General features: G+C 48.6%; 1 protein-coding gene across 5 annotated transcripts; it reads right to left on the bottom strand.

The window, feature by feature from the left end:
* Positions 1-1,332: 1,332 nt before the first annotated feature.
* On the bottom strand, positions 1,333-11,903 carry LOC140418548 (uncharacterized). Of its 5 annotated transcripts, none has more exons than XM_072502041.1 (3): positions 11,717-11,903; positions 10,454-10,575; positions 1,333-2,792 (listed from the first exon to the last, which is right to left on the bottom strand). In XM_072502041.1, exon 3 carries the CDS (start codon positions 2,675-2,677, stop codon positions 1,472-1,474), a length of 1,206 nt encoding a protein of 401 aa, XP_072358142.1. In that variant the 5' UTR covers positions 2,678-2,792; positions 10,454-10,575; positions 11,717-11,903; the 3' UTR covers positions 1,333-1,471. The 5 variants fall into 5 exon arrangements, with proteins under 5 accessions (XP_072358142.1, XP_072358143.1, XP_072358146.1 ...); XM_072502042.1 differs by having other exon boundaries at positions 10,461-10,575; positions 11,824-11,902; XM_072502045.1 differs by having other exon boundaries at positions 11,824-11,902.
* Between the last annotated feature and the right edge of the window lie 10,441 nt (positions 11,904-22,344).

A 22,344-nucleotide genomic window follows, 5' to 3' on the forward strand; every position in this document is an offset into this window, starting at 1 on the left:
ACCACGCACATATGTTTTGGGCATGCCCGGCACTGGAAGGGTATTGGAAGGGAGTGACGGGAGTGATTTCGCGGGTGGTGAAGGCCCGGATCAAACCAGGCTGGGGGTTAGCTCTATTTGGAGTTGCGGAAGAGCCGGGAGTGCAGGAGGCGAAAGAGGCCGACGTTGTGGCCTTTGCGTCCATCGTAGCCCGGCGCAGGATCCTACTCATGTGGAAGGAGGTGAAACCCCCCGGACTGGAGGCCTGGGTAAACGATATGGCGGGGTTTATTAAACTGGAGCAGATAAAGTTTGCCCTGAGAGGATCGGCTCAAGGGTTCACCAGGCAGTGGCAGCCATTTCTCGACTACCTAGGGGAACGTTAGAGGGAAGGCGGATGACCAGCAGCAGCAACCCAGGGGGGAGGAGGCTCAGTTGAGTATAGGTCAATAGAGTACGAGGTTTTGTTACTTGTATATTATTATTATTATTGTTAAAAAGTTTAAAAATTTCTGTTTTGTTACTGTTATCGTTTCGCTTGTTTTGTAAGCGGGAAAAATGTTGCTCAGGGAAAAAAAAATTCAATAAAATATATTTAAAAAAAAAAAGAAAATTCACCTTCTTCTAAACCAAACAGCAACTTTTAATTAACTAAATAAAAGAAAGTCTAAACTTTAGATAAAAATGAAGCCTTTTTCTCCCTCGGTCACCAAACTCTTACTATAGCACTCAAAATGCACCAAATTCAGCACTCAGTGCAAACAAAGTCTGCACTGTCGGTGGATCACTTTTATACTGTGCATCTAGCCTCTGAAAACTGGCCTAATCCAATTAACTAATTAACAAGCTCCAGCTGCAAGTGCCTACAAGTAGAAGCCTGTTTAAAGCTGATTGAAAATTCACCTTCTTCTAAACCAAACAGCAACTTTTAAGTTAATTAACTAAATAAAAGAAAGACTAAACTTTAGATAAAAATGAAGCCTTATACTCACTCGGTCACCAAACTCTTACTATAGCACTCAAAATGCACCAAATTCAGCACTCAGTGCAAACCCTATGTTCTATGTTTAAGATGAGCCCTGAGAGGGCATGAGGGGAGATGGGAGAGAAACTAGAGAAAGATGTGGGTTCAGGGCTCGGGAAAGGATGACATTTAGAGACAGTTTGGTCCGGTGGGCTCGTGGAAGGGAGGGAAGCAGCAGAGGCGGCTGATCGGATTTACTCAATCTCAATCACAAAGAAGCTCCTCACACTTCTTGTTGGAGGTGAGGATGGAAGAGACGGGAGAGCGAGATTACTTCAAAAGGAACTAACTTGTGTCAGAGTAATTAAAAAGTTTCAGCACACTGCATATTTCACACAAATCTAATTTATTTGACTTTTAGCCAGAATATTACCCCTGTATATGGGCTGGAGTTTATCAGCAGAAAGAGACCCAAATGAACATGGTTCAGTCCTGAATGTGAGGAACAGCAAAATCCAATCACTGTCGTTATTTGTGGCCTCGTTGGTGTTTCAGCAGGAGGGATGAAGTGGTGAATCCCTTCCTACACTTGGAACAGGTGAACGGTCTCTCCCCAGTGTGAACTCGCTGGTGCTTCTGCAAGGCGGATGACTGAGTGAATCCCTTCCCACACCAGGAGCAGGCGAATGGCCTCTCCCCAGTGTGAATTCGCTGATGTGCAGTGAGGTGAGACGATTGTCTGAACCCAGTCCCACAATGAGAGCACTTAAACGGTCTCTTGTCAGTGTGAACACGTTGATGGCGCATCAGTTCCCCAGAACGTTTATAACAATTCCCGCAGTCTGGACAATGAAATGGTCTCTCATCAGTGTGAATTCGCTGGTGATTCAGAAGTTCGGATGACTGAGTGAATCCCTTCCCACACTCTGAGCAGATGAATGGCCTCTCCCCAGTGTGAGTTCGCTGATGTACAGTGAGATGAGATGATCGTCTGAACCCAGTCCCGCAGTGAGAGCACCTAAACGGTCTCTCATCAGTGTGAACACGTTGATGTTGTAACAGTTCCCCAAAACGTTTATAGCACTTCTCGCAGTCTGGACATTGAAACGGTCTCTCCCCAGTGTGAATTCGCTGATGCTTCTGCAGGTCGGATGACTGAGTGAATCTCTTCCCACACTTGGTGCAGACGAATGGCCTCTCCAATGTGTGAGTTCGCTGATGTACAGTGAGGTTAGATGATCGTCTGAACCCAGTCCCACACTGAGAGCACCTGAATGGTCTCTCGTCAGTGTGAACACGTTGATGGCACATTAGATCCCCAGTTCTTTTAAAGCACCTCCCGCAGTCTGGACATTGAAACGGTTTCTCATCAGTGTGAACTAGCTGGTGACTCAGCAAGTGGGCTGAAATAGTAAAGCCTTTCCCACATGTGGAGCAGGTGAATGGTCTCTCCCTGGAGTGAAGTCGCTGGTGTGTGGACAGAGCGGATGGCTGAGTGAATCCCTTCCCACACTCTGAGCAGATGAACGGTCTCTCCCCAGTGTGACTGCGTCGATGAGTTTCCAGCTTGGATGGATAAGTGAATCCTTTCCCACAGTCCGCACATTTCCACGGTTTCTCCTCGGTGTGACTGCATTTGTGTCTCGTGAGGCCTGATGATTGACTGAATCCTCGTCCACACACACAACACGAGTACGGTTTCTCCCCACTGTGAACGATGCTTTTTCCTTCCATGTTCAAAATCTCATGATATTCAGCAATGATAAATTGAGGACTCTGTCAGACCCTGATGTGATGCTTGGTTTGTGTTTACGGATCTTGAAGTCTCACCTTCGAACACCCTGTGAAACTGATTAAAAACAGAAAATAGGGAGTGAGAGAGAACCCACAAAAACACAAAGGCAGGTTGTGAAATTGAGCTGAATGAATCTGGTCATTTGTGGTGCCGGCTCTGGGAAAAGGGACCATGAAAACTGCTGGATTGTTGTAAAAACCCAACTGGCCTCTTTGGGAGGAGAGAGGAAGAGGTGAAGAGGGATTTTGTATATCTACAAGACATATTAAGAGAGCAGTTGGCAAAGCAAATTCGACCTTGAGCTTCATATCTGACACAGAAACTATGCTTCTGGTGGCAGTGATTGGCACTGCTGCCTCACAGTGCCAAGGACTCGGGTTCAATTCTGGCCTTGATGACTGTCTGTGTGGAGTTTGCACTTTCTCCCAGTGTCTGCGTGCGTTTCCACCCGGTGCTCAGGATTCCTCCAACAGACCAAAAAATAATGATAATAATAATCACTTATTGTCACAAGTAGGCTTCAATGAAGTTACTGTGAAAAGCCCCAAGTCGCCACATTCCGGCGCCTGTTCGAGGAGGCCGGTACGGGACTTGAACCCGCGCTGCTGGTCTTGTTCTGCATTACAAGCCAGCTGTCTTAGCCCAATGTGCTATACCAGCCACAAAGCCCCTAATCGCCACATTCCGGCGCCTGTTTGGGGAGGCTGATAGGGGAGCAAGTTAGATGGATTGGCCTTGATAAATTGCTCCTTAGTGTCCAGGGATGTGCAGGTTTGGTGGGGCTATGGGGTTACAGGGACAGGGTAGGGGTGTGGGCCTAGGCAGGGTGCCCTTTCAGTGAATCAGTGCACACTTGATGGGCCGAATGGCCTCTTTCTGCACTGCAGGAATTCTATGGTTCTAATTCTATTCTATGAATCTTTATAAAGCTCTGGTCACCACTCTTCAGGAAGGATGTGAAGGTTCTTGGAGAAGGTGCAGAGGGGATTTACCAGAATGGTTCCAGCAAAGGAGGTTGAGGGGAGATTTGATTCAGGGACACAAGATTATGCCAGATTTCCATCGGGTGGACAAAGAAACTCTGTTTCCATTCACTGATCGGACAAGCAGTCGGGACACAGATTCAAAGTTTTGGGTAAAACCTGGATTGAACGATATAAAATGCTGAGGGGTCTTGACAGGGTGGATGTGGAGAGGATGTTTCCTCTTGTGGGAGAATCTGGAACAAGGTGGTCACTGTTGGAAAGTGAGGGGTCACCCATTTCTGATGGGGATGAGGATTTTTTTTCGCTCGAGGGTTGTAAAAGAGGGGGTGGCACAGTGGTTAGCGCTGCTGCATTACAGCACCAGGGACCCAGGTTCACGCCTGACCCTGGATGACTGTGCAGTTTGCACGTTCTCCCTGTGTCTGTGTGGGTTTCTTCCGGTTGCTCCGGTTTCCTCCCACAGTCCAAAGATTTGCAGGTTAGGTGCTAAATTGCCTCTTCATCTCCAAGGATGTACACGTTGGGTGGGATGTGAGGATGGGGCAGGGTGGGACGGGGGGGGGGGGGGGGGGTTTCGGGGGGTTGGTGCTGACTTGGGCTCCTTCTGCACTGTGGGGATTCTATGACTTAGATCTCGCGTCCTTAAATCGCAGTGGAAGTCGAGTCCTTGAATATTTTTAAGGCAGAGATGGATAGATTCTCGATAAGCAAGGGGGTGAAAGGTTATCGGGGTCGGCAGGAATATGGAGTTGCGGTTAAAATTATTGTATGATGGAGCAGGCTCGAGGGGCCGACTCCTAGTTTGTGTGTAAGGAGCAGGCTCGAGGGGCCGACTCCTAGTTTGTGTGTAAGGAGCAGGCTCGAGGGGCCGAGTGGCCTGCTCCTAGTTTGTGTGGAAGCATGCAGGTACAGCATGCGGTAAAGAAGGCAAGTCGTTTTTTGGCCTTCATAGCAAGAGGATTCGAGTCGAGGAGCAGGGATGTCTTGCTGCAATTATACAGGGCCTTGGTGAGGCCACACCTGGAATACTGTGTGCAGTATCAGTCCCCTTATCTGAGGAAAGATGATCTCGCTAAAGAGAAAGAGCAGCAAAGTTTTGCCAGGCTGATTCTTGGGATGGTGGGACTGACGTATGAGAGATTGAATCAGTCAGGATTGTATTCGCTGGAGTTCAGAAGAATGAGGAGGGATCTCATAGAAACCTATAGACTGTGGGCTGCACGATGGCGCAGTGGTTAGCACTGTTGCCTCACGTCACCAAGGACCTAGGTTCGATCCCGGTCCCGGGTCACTATCCGTGTAGAGTTTGCGCATTCTCCCTGTGTCTGTGTGGGTCCCACCCCCACAACACAAAGATGTGCAGGGTAGGTAGATTGGCCATGCTAAAATTACCCCTTAATTGGGAAAAAAAAAGAATTGGGCACTCTAAATTTATATTTTAAAAAAACCTATAACATTCTAACAGGGCGAGACTGATTAGATTCAGGAAGGATGTTCCCGATGGTGGGTGTGTCCAGAACCCGGGGTCACAGTCTGAGGATACGGGATAGCACGGGCAGCACAAGTGGCTAGCACTGTGGCTTCACAGCACCAGGGTCCCAGGTTCGATTCCCTGCTGAGTTACTGTCTGTGCGGAGTCTGCACGTTCTCCCCGTGTCTGCGTGGGTTTCCCCCGGATGCTCCGCCTTCCTTCCACAGTCCAAAGATGTGCTGGTTAGGTGGATTGGCCATGATAAATTGCCTTAGTGACCAAAAAGGTTAGGAGGGGTTATGGGGATAGGGTGGAAGTGAGGACTTAAGTGGGTCGGTGCAGACTCGATGGGCCGAATGGCCTCCTTCTGCACTCTATGTTCTATGACAGACCATTTAGGACCGAGGTGAGGAGAAATGTCTTCACCCAGAGTGGTGAGCCTGTGGAATTCATCACCACAGGAAGAATTGAGACCAAAACATTTCATGTTTTCAAGAAGCAGTTAGATACAGCACTGAGGGTGAAGGGGATCAAAGGATATGGGGGGAAAAGCGGGATTAGACTATTGAGCCCAATCTGCTCTGATCGTAATGGATGGTGGAGCAGGTTTGAAGGGCCAAATGGTCCCCTCCTGCTCCTATTTTCTACGTTGCTCCGTATCTATGCATGTAAATGGTCCAGGAGGTATGAGGAAGAATGTTTTTACACAGCCAGTGGCAATTACCTGAACCTTGCTGCTTATGACGGAGTTTAGAAATAGACACCAATGAATGATTTTTTAAAAAATTGGATAGAAACCTGAGAGAGAAAAAGCTGTTAGGATACAGGGATAGAGGAGAATGAGACTGACTGGATTGTTCCAGATAATAACAGTAATCTTTATTAGTCTCACAAGTATGAATGTTTGAGGTGAGGGACGCCGTCAGTGTCCCTGCTGATTTCACCTGTGGGAAGCGCACCCATCTCCAGCTCCTCAGAAACCGCGTTAAGGAACTGGAGCTGGAGCTGGATGAACTTCGGATCATTCGGGAGGCAGAGGTGGTCATAGAAAGTAGCTTCAGGAATGTAGTTACTCCGAAGAATCAAGACGGTGACGGTGAGAGGGGCTGGGAGGAAGCAGTCAGTGCAGGGATCCTCTGTGGTCGTTCCCCTCAGTAACAAGTATACCGTTTTGGATACTGTTGAGGGGGACGACCTACCAGGGGTAAGCCACGGTGAACGGATCTCCAGCACTGAGTCCGTCCCTGTAGCTCAGAAGGGAAGGAGGGAGAGCAGGAGAGCAATAGTTATTGGGGACTCGATAGAGGGACAGATAGACGGTTCTGTGGCAGCGAAAGAGACTCACGGATGGTATGTTGCCTCCCGGGTGCCAGGGTCCATGACGCCTCGGACCGTGTTTTCAGAATCCTTAAAGGGGAGGGGGAGCAGTCACAAGTCGTGGTACAGATCAGTACCAACGACATAGGTAAGAGAAGGGACGGGGATTTAAACCAGGAACTAAGGGGGCTAGGGAGGAAGCTGAGAGCCAGGACAAACCATGTTGTCATCTCTGGTTTGTTGCCGGTGCCACGTGCTCGTGAGGTGAGGAACAGGGAGAGAGTGCAGATAAACACGTGGCTGCAGGGATGGTGTAGGAGGAAGGGTTTCAGGTACGTGGATAATTGGAACACATTCTGGGGAAGGTGGAACCTGTACAGACAGGACGGTTTGCACCTGAACCAGAGGGGCACCAATATCCTGGGAGGGAAATTTGCTACGGCTCTTTGGGGGGGTTTAAACTAATTTGTCAGGGGGCTGGGAAAACGAGCTGTAGTCCAGAAGCCAGTGTTGAGAGTAGTGAGGTACTGAGGAGGGTATCAAGGTCGCAGGAGTGTACCGGCAGACAGAAAGATAGGTAGAAGTGTGTCTACTTCAATGCAAGGAGCATCCGGAATAAGGTAGGTGAACTTGGAGCATAGGTTGGTACTTGGGACTACGATGTTGTGGCCATTTCGGAGACATGGTTAGAACACGGACAGGAATGGTTGTTGGAAGTTCCGGGGTATAGATGTTTCAGTAAGAGTAGGGAAGGTGATAAAAGTGGAGGAGTAGCATTGTTAATCAAGAATAGTTTAACGGCTGCAGAAAGGCAGTTTGAAGGGGATCTGCCTACTGAGGTAATATGGGTTGAAGTTAGAAATAGGAAAGGAGCGGTCACATTGTTGGGAGTTTTCTATAGGCCCCCAAATAGTAATAGAGATGTGGAGGAAGAAATTGCAAAACAGATTATGGATAGGTGTGAAGGTCTCAGGGTAGTTGTCATGGATGACTTTAACTTTAAAAATATTGATTGGAACCTCTATAAGTCGAACAGTTCGGATGGGGCAGTTTTTGTACAGTGTAGATAGGCCGACAAGAGGGGGGGCCACATTGGATTTGATACTGGGTAATGAACAGGGCCAAGTGTTAGATTTGTTTGTGGGAGAGCACTTTGGAGATAGTGACCACAATTTGGTGTCTTTCATTATTGCAATGGAGAGGGATAGGGCCAGACGATAGGGCAAGGTTTATAATTGGGGGAGGGGTAATTATGATGCGATTTGGCAAGAATTAGGGAGCATAAGATGGGAACAGAAACTGTCAGGGAAAGGCACAAATGAAAAGTGGAGCTTGTTCAAGGAACAAATACTGCGTGTCCTTGATAGGCATGTCCCTGTCAGGCAGGGTGAAAATGGCTGTGTGAGGGAACCATGGTTCACAAAAGAGGCTGAATGTCTTGTCAAGAGGAAAAAGGAAGAGTATGTAAGGATGAGAAAACTAGGTTTAGTAGGGTCGCTTGAGAGTTATAAGGTAGCAAGGAATGAGCTGAAAAAAGGGCTTAGGAGAGCTAGGAGGGGGCATGAGAAGTCCTTGGCGGGTTGGATCAAGGAAAACCCCAAGGCATTTTACTCTTATGTGAGAAATAGAAGAATGACTAGGGTGACGGTAGGGCCTGTCAAGGACAGTAGTGGGAACTTGTGCATGGAGTCAGAAGAGATAGGAGGAGCGTTGAATGAATACTTTTCTTCAGTGTTCACAAAGGAGAGGGACCATGTTTTTGGGGATGAGAGTGTGATACAGGCGGGTAGGCTGGAGGAGGTAGATGTTCTGAGGAAGAATGTATTTGCAATTTTGAAAAACCTGAGGGTCGACAAGTCCCCTGGTCCAGATGGGATATATCCAAGGATTCTTTGGGAGGCAAGGGATAAGATTGCAGAGCCTTTGGCTTTGATCTTTGGGTCCTCACTGTCCACGGGGATAGTCATGATGTGGAGATGCACGGGGATAGTGCCAGAGAGTGTCGAATGTTGTTCCTCTGTTCAAGAAAGGGAATAGGAATGACCCTGGTAATTATAGGCCAGTTAGTCTTACTTCTGTGGTCAGTAAGATAATGGAAAAGGTCCTGAAGGATAGGATTTTTAACCATTTGGAAAGATGCAGCTTAATCCGGGGTAGTCAACACGGATTCATGAAGGGTAGGTCTTGGCTCACAAATTTGATTGAATTCTTTGAGGAGGTAACGAAGTGTGTAGATGAAGGTAGAGCAGTTGATGTTGTATACATGGATTTTAGTAAGGCGTTGATAAGGTTCCCCATGGTCGGCTCATGAAGAAAGTAAGGAGGTGTCGGATAGAGGGAAATTTGGCCAATTGGATAAGTAACTGGCTATCACATAGAAGACAGAGGGTGGTGGTGGATGGAAAATTTTCAGACTGGAGACCAGTTACCAGCGGTGTACCACAGGGATCAGAGCTGGGTCCTTTGCTATTTGTGATTTTTATCAATGACTTGGAGGAGGGGGCTGAAGGGTGGGTCAGTCAATTTGCTGATGACACCAAGATTGGTGGAGTAGTGGATGAGGTGGAGGGCTGTTGTCGGCTGCAAAGAGACATTAATAGGATCCAGAGCTGGGCCGAAAAATGGCAGATGGAGTTTTACCCTGATAAGTGCGAGGTGATTCATTTTGGTAGAAAAAATTTGAATGCGGATTACTGGGTCAATGGCAGTGTTCTGAGTAATAGAGAGATCTTGGGGTTCATGTCCACAGATATCTGAAGGTTGCCACTCAAATGGATAGAGCAGTGAAGAAGGCTTATAGTGTGTTAACGTTTATTAAAGGGGGCTTGAGTTTAAGAGCTGCGGGGTTATGCTGCAACTATACATGATTGTGTGAGACCACATTTGGAGTATTGTGTGCAGTTCTGGTCACCTCATTATAGGAAGGATGTGGAAGCATTGGAAAGGGTGCAAAGGAGATTTACCAGGATGCTGCCTGGTTTGCAGAATAGGTCTTATGAGGAAAGGTTGAGGGAGCTAAGGCTTTTCTCTTTGGAGTGGAGGAGGATGGGTGACTTAATGGAGGTTTATAAGATGATCAGGGGGACAGATAGATTGGACGTTCAGAGACTATTTCCTCGGGTGGAGGTAGCTGTTACAACGGGTATAACTGTAAGATTAAGGGTTGGAGATATAGGGGGGATTTCCGAGGTAGGTTCTTTACTCGGAGTGGTTCGGGGGTGGAATGGACTGCCTGCTGTGACAGTGGAGTCGGACACTTTAGGAACTTTCAAGCAGTTATTGGATAGGCACATGGAGCACACCAGAATGACAGGGAGTGGGATAGCTTGATCTTGGTTTTGGACAATGCTTGGCACAACATCGAGGGCCGAAGGGCCTGTTCTGTGCTGTACTGTTCTATGTTCTAAGTAGGCTTACATTAACACTGCAATGAAGTTCCTGTGAAAAGCCCCTTGTCGCCACATTCCGGCACCTTTTGGGTAGACCAGAGGGAGAATTCAGAATGTCCAATTCACCTAGCAAGCACATCTTCCGGGACTTGTGGGAGGAAACCGGAGCACCCGGAGGAAACCCACGCAGACACGGGGAGAACGTGCAGACTCCACCCATTCAGTGACCCAAGCCGGGAAAGAAACCGGGTTCCCTGGCGCTGTGAAGCAATGGTGCTACCATGTCGATTAGAGAGCTGGCATGGACCGAATGCTTTTCTCTGTCCCACAATTACAGATTTTTTTGTGCAATCTAGTTTTGTAATTTAACCCCGGGGGGTTCAGATAAATCTGTGCTGCACTCCCTCCGAGGCCATTCTATCCTTCCTCAGGTTTGTTGTCCAGAACTGAACACAGTTCTCCAGGTTTGGTCGAACCAGGGTTTGTGAATCTCGGGGCTTTTCTAATCACACTGAGATCTGAAATCTTCACTCACAGACAGAACAGACAAACCTTTTACCTTCCACACCCAGATGCTGCTGATATTCAGGTTCTGATGAACCGAGTGACTCTGTCAGATTGCAATGTGACGTTTGGTTTGCATTCCCGTGTGTTAAACCTCTACTTCCAGTATCCTGTAAATTTACAGAAACCTCACTGTCAGTTTAGGATTGAAATTCACAACATTCTCTCCTCGCCAACTTTGATTATATGTATTCCTGGAGGTTTGATCACATGACCTGCCCCCATCCTCCAGCCATTAATCGGTCAACACATCCATCCTTGTGACACACTGCCTTCCTCGGCCAATTGGGAAGCAAAAGGACTCATTACCTCACAGGACAGTGTTTGACTGTCAGCCAATCAACCTTTATCCCATTTTCAATAATTTATATCCGCTGAAGAGAAATGTTCAAAAAAATATTTTTTACTATCCTAATCATTTTCCAAAGATCCAAAAATATTTTCCACTGTCCTAATGATTTCCTAAGTATGAATCTCACCGAGACTGAAGGTAAAATTTGAATTCATTGCAAGTCTACTGATGACCATGAAACCATTGTCAATTGTTGTAAAGACACATCTGTCCACTCATGTCCTTCAGTGAAGGAAATAATCTATCCTGACCTGGTCTGGCTGACACGATTCCAAACCACAGCAATGTGGTTGTCTCTTTAAATGCCCTCCGAGATGGCCGAGCAAGCCACTCAGTTCAAGGGAAATTAGGGATGGGCAATAAATGTTGACCCAGCCAGTGACTTCCACAAATGATCAAAATAAAATTTGGGGGCAGCACAGTGGGCTATCCCTGATGGCTCACGGCGCTGAGGACCCTCGGTTCGATCCCTGCTCTGGGTCACTGTCCGTGTGGAGTTTGCACACTATCCCCGTGTTTATGTGGGTTTTGCCCCCATAACCCAAAGATGTGGAGGGTCGGTGGATTGGCCAGACAAAATTGCCCCTTAATTGGATAAAATTAATTGGATACACTAAATTTATGAAAAAAAAATCCTGGAGACTCCAGTCAGTGAATCCGGGAGAGTTGGCATCCGGTTCGCAGCACATGCGCCCTGTCCTGTTCACTGTAAAGATGGCGGCCGGTAACCCAGGCCTGTTACCGCTCAGCCCTCAGTCGATAGAGAAACTACCAAAGCCACAACATTCACCAGCTCTGAGGACACACCTTAGCTCCCTTTCCAATCTGAAAGCAGCCTGAGCTGGATTTACATTCCCCTTAATTGATCATTGCTGGGTGATAATCCTGTACTTCCTCACCTCACACCACTGTGACAGCACCTTCACTACACAGACTGCAGCAACTGACCAAACATCACCTTCCCAGTTATTCCCGAAGGCACCGCCTTCCCAACCTGGCCCCTTGCCTGAGGTGTGGTGATCCTCAGGTCACATCACCGCCGGTCAGCTCTCTCCCGGGACCAGGCCCTGGTTCACAGCCGCCATCTTGGGGAAACAGAGCGCATGCGCTGGCGTCTTGTTAACGCAACAGCTAGTGGGCGGGGCCTGAACGTTTCTGTTCCCAGCCGGGTCCTAGTGCCGGTGAGATAATGGCTGCGATACAGGTTTTTAATAAGTTTCACCCACTCCCAGGCTCCAGCTGATCTTTGTAGCCTGGATCACGGATACATTCAGTGTGAGAGGCTGCAGCATCTATATAGCTACCTGAAGGGGGTTATACAGCGTTTGATTACATTTCGTGGTCCTTTCCAGTTCATTATCAGGATGTTTGTGTGATATTTTCTGACCCTCAGTGTGATATTTCTTTATTTAAAATACATTTCAGCAGCAAGCTTACTGGTGATTTTTTAAAGGAAAGGAGGTTATTTATTATCACACAATTTCCTGGATGTTTGAACATCTCAGTCTCTCGTCTATTTCACACTCACTGACACATACACAGAAATTAGGTACAGATCAAGTTGAAGCTGGAATGATGAAAATGGAATGTAGACTGCAATCTGTATATCGCTGCAGGTCTGCTGTCTTCTTGTTGAGCTGGTCCTTTAGTTGGAGTCAAGGGTTTTTAGAAACAAATAATTCTCATGAGGCTCTGAAGCTTCTTGTAGACGAATAGCCAGGAGGTTGGTTCTCAGGTGGACTTGGAAGCTGGAATAAGTTCAGTACTGTGGCTGCACTGGGAGACATTCAGCTCTGCGGGTTCAGCTGCTTCAAATGCTTCTCACACACACATTTGCTTTGTTCGGGGTTTATTATACTGCATCCCTGACAATTAACTGCAGAGTTAAAACTCTGAGACCCAGAACACCCCGATACAACAGCAGTTTATGATGCTCACTCACGCTTATCTCTATCCCAATTCGAGCTCATTCTCCTGTGTTCAATACGGCACTTGGAGACAAACAGTCCAGAGATTTCATATTCCTCAAATGCTGGTTCATCCTGACACAACAAGACATTTAAACTTCACAGGTGGCTCAAAGTTTCCTTATTCAGGTCTGTGTTTAACTAATTATTGGTCACAGAATCGAATATTGCCCACAGTTTAATGCTCACAATAACCTGTTAGGTTGCAGCCATCTTGGCAGAGTTTGTGGATCTTACAATCTATAGTATCTAGTATCCTTGTGCTGAGCGTAAGATCTTGAATCTAATCTTGGGCCTGGTTAAAACAGTGAATTGGAGCTGGGTGAGGACCTTGGAGGTGGGTGGGTGGTTACTCTGGCTGCCGACTGTGTTGCGTGGTTTTGTCTATTCCCAGTGGCTCTGCAGAGGGAGCATGCGGTATCCACCGGAATGCTTGACACCTCCCACAACCAGTGGAATGCTTGACACCTTCCACAACCACACCTCAGCGGACAGCTGTTTCAGAGACATTGGGAACAATATTCTGGTTCAGTTTGGAAGGTTCCCTACACTTTTGTTGGGATTTCTAGCTGATTTTGGTCTTTTTATTTGACTGGACCACATGCTTGGGGAAAGCAAGAGAGGAAAGAAGGTTCGATAGAAACTAGAATGATCTGTTGTGAATTTCTATCCTATTCGTACAGTGATCATTTTTGGAAACCTCCTTTTCAGATCATTAAAATGGGAGGTTTGGCAGCTGGGCAACTCGAACCAAACATCATATTGAGATCTGACAGTGTCATTCAATTCATTACGACCTAAAAAGCACAAACTTTCAATGTGTTGTCTGTTCTGTCTGTGGGCAAAGATTTCAAATATCAGTGCGATACCCGAGTGAGAAAGTTCCAGTGAACTGACTGTGGAAAGAGATTTAACCAGTTTCACAGCCTGAAAGAACATCACACCATTCACAGCAAGGAAAGACTGTACACGTGTTCTGTGTGTGGACGAGGATTCAACTGATCATTGGGTTGGATTGGATTGGGTTTGTTTATTGTCACGTGTACCGAGATACAATGAAAAGTATTTTTCTGCGAGCAGCTCAACAGATCATTGAGTACTTGAAAAGAAAAGGGAATAAAAGAAAATACATAATAGGGCAACACAAGGTACACAATGCAACTGCGTAAGCACCGGCATCGGATGAAGCAATTGAGTGGCTGGAGCTTAGATTGGACGCCCAAGATTGGGCGATCCAGAAGGTAGAGAAGGCACTGGCTGAGCAGGAGGAACATCAAACTGCGGTGGAGTTGGAGGTGTAGTGTCAATGAGGTCAGTCCATAAGAGGGTTGTTTAGGAGTCTGGTAACAGCGGGAAGAAGAGGACTTCTGGGGGCGGCTATGAAGAAGTAAGTCACACATTTGCTGGCTCCCACTCGAGTCAGCATTTTGGGCCTTTTCCCCCAATTTTCTACCGGACTTGAATTGTAAAACTGATGACAGAGGCAATTGTGTACTGAATTCCCACATTGGTGCATGGAGAGAAGGACTAGATGTGCTCATCAAGGCAGAAACAGAAAGACAGAGAAGGCTTGGGCTGAAGCTGCAGCAGGAGACAGCATAGCGGATGACCAGACCTCTGGTTTGTCGACCCAGCAGCCTCTGGAGCAGCTGATGCAAGTTATTCAGGAAGGCTTTGCTAAGCAGAAACTGGACACCTTGGACCCAATAAAAGAGTCAATTGAGCGGCTGGAGCTTAGATTGGACGCCCAAGATTGGGCGATCCAGAAGGTAGAGAAGGCACTGGCTGAGCAGGAGGAACATCAAACTGCGGTGGAGTTGGAGGTGGGGATGCTGAGAGACCAGCAGAAGAAGCCCCTGGAGAAGGTGTAGGACCAAGAGAATAGGTCTCGCCGGCAGAAATCGAGAATTGTTGGGCACCCGGAGGGGTCTGAAGGAGCGGACGCTGGGGCATACATCACGGACATGTTTGAGAAGCTGCTGGGGGATGGGGCATTCCCCCGACCCTTGGAGGTGGACAGGGCTCACAGAGCGCTCGCGAGGAAGCCATGAATGGGAGACCCCCTGAGGGCAATGATCGTGAGATTCCACAGGTCCTTGGATAAGGAGCGCATTCTACAGTGGGCCAAGCAGACACGGAGCTGTAAGTGGGATAACAGTATCCTGCGGATCTATCAGGACCTGAGTGTGGAGGTGGCCAGGAGAAGAGCAGGCTTCAACCAGATCAGGTTTAAGAAAAAGATGAAGTTCAAACTGTTGTCGCCGGCCCATCTTTGGGTCATGCATGAGGAGCAGCACTTTTATTTTGAGTCACCTGAGGACGTGCTGGACTTCGCGAAAAGGAAAGGACTGGTGGTGGACCGAGAACTTTTGAACTTTGCTGCAATGTTCATGTTTTTTTTTGGTTTTTCTGTTCTTTTTTTAGAAAAAGTTTCTTATTTCTGGAAGCTGTTTGTAATGCATTTTGCATTGATTTGGGACCAGCGGTAGAGCTGAGTGAGTTCAGGTTTTCATTTGCACTGTTGGGGGATGGAGGTCTGCTTGTTCAGATTTTGGTGTTTTCTGTAGGGCAATTGTGTGGGGATTGTATGATGTTGGAGTTTGTTTGTATGAGTGAGGGGAGGGTGGTGAGGGAACAATAGGTGGGAGACTATCCAGCGCCAGGGATGGGGGCCACCAAGCGAGCTGGGTGGGCTTGCTCATGGAAGCGCAGTGGGGGGGGGGGGTTGCATATGTTCGGTTTATTAAAGGGTTTGGGTTACAGAGTGTTGTTACTAGGGGGAGGGAGGGGGTGAATGTTCTGCTGACGAAGGAGTGATTTGGGCTAAGGGACAGAGAGGAGGTTGGGGGTGGAGGCTGTCTGGGGGCGGGCTGGTGGAGGTGCGGAGCATGGGCTGCAGGTGGGCCCAAAAAAGGGGATGGCTGATCGGTGAAAGGGGGGGGCAATGAGCCCCCCAACTAGGTTGATCACCTGGAATGTTCGAGGGTTATATGGGCCGGTCAAGAGGGCATGTGTGTTCGCTCATCTTAGGGGACTGAAGGTGGATGTGGTAACGTTGCGGGAGATGCACCTTAGAGTAACTCATCAGATTAGATTGAGGAAAGGCTGGGTCAGTCAGGTCTTTCACTCGGGACTAGACTCAGAGACTAGAGGGGTCGTGATCCTGATCAATAAGCGGTTGGTGTTTGAGGCGGGTAGAATAGTCTCAGATGTGGGAGGTCGGTACATTATGGTCCGTGGGAAACTGGAGGGGGTGCAGGTGGTATTAGTAAATATGTACGTGCCAAATTGGGATGATGTGAAGTTTATAAAGAGGCCGCTGAGGAAGATACCGGACCTGGACTCGCAAAGTTGGTCATGGGAGGGGACTTCAACAGTTATTGACCCTGGCTTGGACCGGTCAAACTTGAAAACGGGCAGGGTGCCAGCAATGGCAAAGGAACTAAAAGGGTGCATGGAGCAGATTTGGGGGGGGGGGGAGGGTGGGTAGATCCATGGAGATTTGGGCAGCCGAGAGTGAAGAAGTTCTCCTTCTACTCACACGTGCACAGAGTGTACTCCCGGATTGACTTCTTTGTTTTTGAGTAGGTGAGTAGGGCCTTATTGTCCTAGGTGGAGCAGCTGAGAAAGGCGAGGGGGGCGATCTATGGGTATGGAGAGAAGGCCAGTAGAATGCGTGCACAGCAGCTTAGAAAGAGGGAGGCAGCCAGGGAGATAGGGAAAGTAAATGGCAGAGATGGGAACCTGGTTGGAGATTCAGCAGGGGTGAATAAGGCATTTAGGGATTTCTACAGTAGGCTGTATAGGTCAGAACCCCCTACGGGGCCGGAGGGGATGAGGCACTTCTCGGAGGGGCTGAATTTCCCAAAGGTGGACGGGGAGGTGGTAGAAGGGCTGGGGGCCCCGATTGGGCTGGAAGAGATAGTGGAGGGCTTGAAGGCCATGCAGTCGGGTAAAGCCCTGGGGCCGGACGGGTACCCAGTGGAGGTTTATAAAAGATTCGCTGGGCTATTGGGGCCGGTGTTGTTGAGGATGTTCAATGAGACAAAGGAAAGAGGGGTGCTGCCCCCGACGTTGTCACAGGCAACGATTTCGCTGATCCTTCAGCGGGACAAGAACCTGGAGCTGTGTGGATCCTATAGGCCTATCTCCCTGTTGAATGTAGATGCCAGATTGCTGGCCAAAATTTTGTCCTCCGGGATTGAGGATTGAGCTCCTGACGTTATTGGGGAGGACCAGACGAGGTTTGTTAAGGGTAGGCAGTTGGTGGCCAATGTAAGAAGGTTGTTAAACGTGATCATGATTCCCCCGGAAGGTAGGGAGTTGGAGGTAGTGATCGCAATGGATGTAGAAAAGGTCTTTGATCGGGTAATCTTTGATGGGATTATCTGTGGGAGGTACTGGGACGGTTTGGATTTGGGCGGGGTTTTATTGACTGGGTCGGGTTGCTGTATAAGGCTCCTGTGGCAAGTGTATGGATGAATAGGACAACATCGGACTATTTTAGTCTGCACAGAGGGGCGAGACAGAGATGCCCCCTTTCCCCACTGTTGTTTGCGCTGGCAAAAGAGCCACTGGCGATTGCTCTGAAAGCCTCAAGGGGCTGGAAGGGGCTGTTCCGGGAGGGGGGGGGGGGCGTGGAGCACAGAGTCTCGCTCTATGCAGACGACCTGCTTCTGTCTGTATCGGACCCAATAGAGGGGATGGAAGAAATTATGAGGATTCTCGGGGAATTTAGCTGGTTTTCGGGGTACAAGTTAAATATGGGGAAAAGTGAGATGTTTGTGGTCCAGACAAGGGGACAGGAGAGGCGATTGGGGGAGCTGCCGTTTAGATTAGTAGGGGGAAGCTTTAGGTACTTAACCATCAAAGTGGCGCGGGAATGAGACCGGCTGTATAAATTAAATTTGGCCCGGCGAGTAGACCAAATGAAGGATGATTTCTGAAGGTGGGACGCGCTTCCGTCGTCACTGGCTGGGAGGGTGCAGACGGTGAAGATGACAGTCCTCCCAAGATTCCTGTTCGCGTTTCAATGTCTCCCAATTTTTATTCCGCGGTCCTTTTTTAAACGGGTCAACAAAGTGATCACTGGCAAGACCCCACGAGTAAGGAAGGTAATGCTTGAGCGGAGTCGGGGAGAGGGCGGGCTGGCGCTGCCAAATTTTAGTAACTATTACTGGGCGGCGAATATAGCCATGATCAGGAAGTGGGTGGTGGGGAGGGGTGGGCATGGGAGCGTATGGAGGTGGCTTCATGCAAGGGCACCAGTCTGGGGGCATTGGTAACTGTGCCTCTGTCATTCCCATCGGCACGATACTCCACCAGCCCCGTGGTGGTGGTGACCCTGAGAGTCCGGGGGCAATGGAGGAGACATGTGGGAGCAGAGGGAGCATCGGTCTGGTCCCCAATCTGTAATAATCACCGGTTTGCCCCGGGATGTATGGATTGGGGGTTCCGGATATGGCAGAGAGCAGAGATTGAGAGGATGGGGGATTTGTTTATAGAGGGGAGCTTTCCGAGTATGAGGGCACTGGAGGAGAAGTTTGGTCTGGCGAGGGGATATGAATTCAGGTATCTGCAGGTGCGGGACTTACTACGTAAAGAGGTGTCAACCTTCCTGCTCCTACCGCTAAGGGGAATTCAGGACAGGGTAGTTTCCAGAGGATGGGTAGGTGAAGGGAGCGTCTCTGACATTTACAAGGAACTTATGGGGTCAGAGGAGATGCAGACCGAGGAGCTGAAGCGCAAGTGGGAGGAGAAGCTGGGAGGTGAGATAAAGGATGGTCTATGGGTGGATGCATTGAGTAGAGTCAACGCGTCCACAACATGCGCCAGGCTCAGCCTGATACAATTCAAGTTCGTTCAATCGGGCCTGGATGAGCATATTTTTGGGGGTGGGAGACAGGTGTACAAAATGTGCGGGAGGACCAGCGAACCATGTCCACATGTTCTGGACATGTCTGAAGCTGAGGGTATTTTGGCACGGGTTTGCAGATGTCATGATCACGGTGTTAAAAACAAGGGTGGCATTGAGTCCAGAGGTGGCGATTTTCGGAATGTCAGAAGACCCAGGAATCCAGGAGGAGAAAGAGGCAGACGTTCTGGCCTTTGCTACCCTGGTTGCCCGGAGACGGATATTATTAGCTTGGAGGGACTCAAAGCCCCCGAAGTCAGAGACCTGGCTATCGGACATGGCTAGCTTTCTCTGTTTGGAGAAAATCAAGTTCGCCATGAGAGGGTCAATGTTAGGGTTCACCCGGAGGTGGCAACCGTTCGTCGACTTCTTCGTGGAAAATTGATCATCAGCAGAAGGTGGGGGGGGGGGGGGAGGGGGGGGGGGTTAGTTTAGCTTAAAGTAGGGGGTTATTAAAGGTGGGACCTGGAAGGGAGGGTGACAGCTTTTGCACTATGTATATAGTTTCATGTACATTGTTTATTTTGTTGTTACAATACCAAAAAATACTTCAATAAAATGTTATTTTAAAAAAACAACGGGAAGGGGCTGTTTTTGAGTCTCTCCGTGCGTGTTCTCAGCCTACTGTATCTCCTGCCCGATGGAAGGAGTTGGAAGAGTGAGTAAGCCGGGTGGGAGGGGTCTTTGATTATGCTGCCCGCTTTCCCCAGGCCATGAGAGGTGTAGATGGAGTCAATGGATGGGAGGCAGGTTTGTGTGATGGACTGGGCTGTGTTCACAACTCTCTGAAGTTTCTTGCGATCTTGGGCCGAGCAGTTGCCATACCAGGCTGTGGTGCAGCCCGATAGGATGCTTTCTATGGTGCATCTGCAAAGGTTGTCAAGAGTTAATGTGGACATGCTGAATTTCCTTAGTTTCCTGAGGAAGTTTAGGCGCTGTTGTGCTTTCTTGGTGGTAGCGTCAACATGGGTGGACCAGGACAGATTTTTTGAGATGTGCACCCATAGGAATTTGAAACTGCTAACCATCTCCACCTCGGCCCCGTTGATGCTGACAGGGGTGTATACAGTACTTTGCTTCCTGCAGTCAATGACCAGCTCTTTAGTTTTGCTGGCATTGAGGGATAGACTGTTGGTTTTGGAGCTTTGATATGAGCTTGGCTGGGATTATGGTGTTGAAGGCGGATATGTAGTCAATAAATAGGAGACTGATGTCGGAGTCCTTGCTGTCGAGATGCTCTAGGGATGAGCGTAGGGCCAGAGAAATGGCATCTGCTGTGGACCGGTTGTGGCGGTATGCGAATTGCAGTGGATCAAGGCGTTCTGGGAGTATGGAGGTGATGCGCTTCATGACCAACCTGTCGAAATACTTCATTATGGCTGAAGTCAGGGCCACAGGACGGTAGTCATTGAGGCACGCTGCCTGGTTCTTCTTTGGCACCGGTATGATGGTGGTCTTCTTGAAGCCAATCTGGACAGACACAAGGACACTGGCACCATGGAGAAACCATGGAAATGTGGGGATTGTGGGAAGAGATTCAGATCCCTGTCTGTGCTGGAAATTCATCAATGGAGTCACACCGGGGGAGGCCATTCATCTGCTCAGAATGTGGTCAAGGATTCACTCAGCTATCCAACTTACATAAACACCAGAGAACTCACACCGGCGAGAAACTGTTCATCTGCTCTATTTGTGAGAAGGGATTGTCAACTAACTGACCTCACTTCAAACTGACTTCTTCACTCTGACTTGAGGCCGTTTAAATGCTCCAGCTGGGAAAAGAGCTTTAAAAGTAACAAGCTTTTGCTGACTCACCAGCGAATTCACAGTGGGGAGAGGCCATTCACCTGCTCCGTGTGCGGGAAGTGATTCACTCATTCAGCCTACTGAGACACCACTGAATTCACACTGGGGAGAGACCATTCACCTGCTCCGTGTCTGGGAAGGGATTCACTCAATCATTCAGCCTGCTGAAACACCAGATTACACCGGGAAGAGACCATTCACTGCTCTGTGTGTGGGAAGAGATTCACTCAGTCATCCATCCTGCTGAATCACCAGTGGGTTCACACTGGGGAGGGACCATTCATTTGCTTCATGTGTGAGAAGCGATTCACTCAGTTATCCCAGTTTCAGAGGCAGTGTATAGGGGAGATGGTGGCGTAGTGGTCTTGTCGCTGGACTAATGATCCAGATACCCAGGATAATGACCTGTGGACCTGGGTATGAAGATGATTGGGCCTAGGACACTACCCTGAGGAACTCCTGCAGTGATGTCCTGTAGCTGAGATGATTGACCTCCAAACACCACAACCATTTTCCTTTGTGCCTGATATGACTCCAGTAAGTGGAGAGTTTTCCCCCTGATTCCCATTGACTCCAGTTTACCTAGGGCTCCTTGATGCCATACTCTATCAAATGCTGCCTTGATGTCAAGGGCAGTCATTCTCACCTCTCACATTCAGCTCTTGTGTCCATGTTTGAACCAAGGTTGTAATGAGGTTAGGAGCAGATTGACCCTGGCGGACCCAAACTGAGCATCCAAGAGAAGGGTATTGCTGAGTAAGTGCCACTTGATCGCACTACTGATGACTCCTTCCATCACTTTGCTGATCATGGAGAGTAGATTGACAGTGTGATAATTGGCTGGATTGCATTTGTCATGTTGTATACAGGACACACCTGGGCAATTTGCGACAGTGTAGATGCTAGTGTTCTAGCTCTGCTGGGACAGCTTGGCTAGGGGTGCGGCAAGTTCAGGAGCACAAGTCATCAGTACTATTGTCCCTATATTGTCAGAGCCCATAGCCTTTTCAGTATCCAGTGCCTTCAACCGTTTCTTCATATCACGTGGAGTGAATTTAACGGCTGAAGACTGACATCTGTGATGCTGGGGACCTCCGAAGGAGACCGAGATGGATCATCCACTGGGTACTTTCATAGATTTCATAGAATTTACAGTGCAGAAGGAGGCCATTCGGCCCATCGAGTCTGCACCGGCTCTTGGAAAGAGCACCCCACCCAAGCCCACACCTCCACCCTATCCCCATAGCCCAGTAACCCCATCCAACACTAAGGGCAATTTTGGACACTAAGGGCAATTTGGCATGGCCAATCCACTAACCTGCACATCTTTGGACTGTGGAGCACCCGGAGGAAACCCACGCAGCCACGGGGAGAACGTGCAGACTCCGCACAGGCAGTGACCCAAGCCGGGAATCGAACCTGGGACCCTGGAGCTGTGAAGCAATTGTGTTAACCGTGCACGGCGCAGAGAAACATCTATCTTGGAGATGTTTCCCGTGCCACGGAAGCCTAGTGAACCCACCTCACTGCCAGCGGATGTTTTCTTGCGAGGTTAGGATCTCGACTGGAATGGAAATAACTATTTGACCCATATTAATAATAACGTAACAGTAAAGACCAGAAACAGAAACAAAGGAGAAGGCCTTGAAGCACATTAAACATGTTCAAAGTTACATTCACCCCCCCCCCCCCCCCCCCCACTTCTTCCTGTAACCTCAGCTCCCAAAACAGCAAATTCAACATGAGGGGGACTCGGGCAAGATGAAAGATTTAAGCAACAGTTGTCCAAAACAAAAAAAGTGTCAATCGCGTTCACCAATGTGCAGGATGGGCGCAAATT

This window comes from Scyliorhinus torazame, chromosome 5 (assembly GCF_047496885.1).
Source record: "Scyliorhinus torazame isolate Kashiwa2021f chromosome 5, sScyTor2.1, whole genome shotgun sequence".
NCBI lineage: Eukaryota > Metazoa > Chordata > Chondrichthyes > Carcharhiniformes > Scyliorhinidae > Scyliorhinus > Scyliorhinus torazame.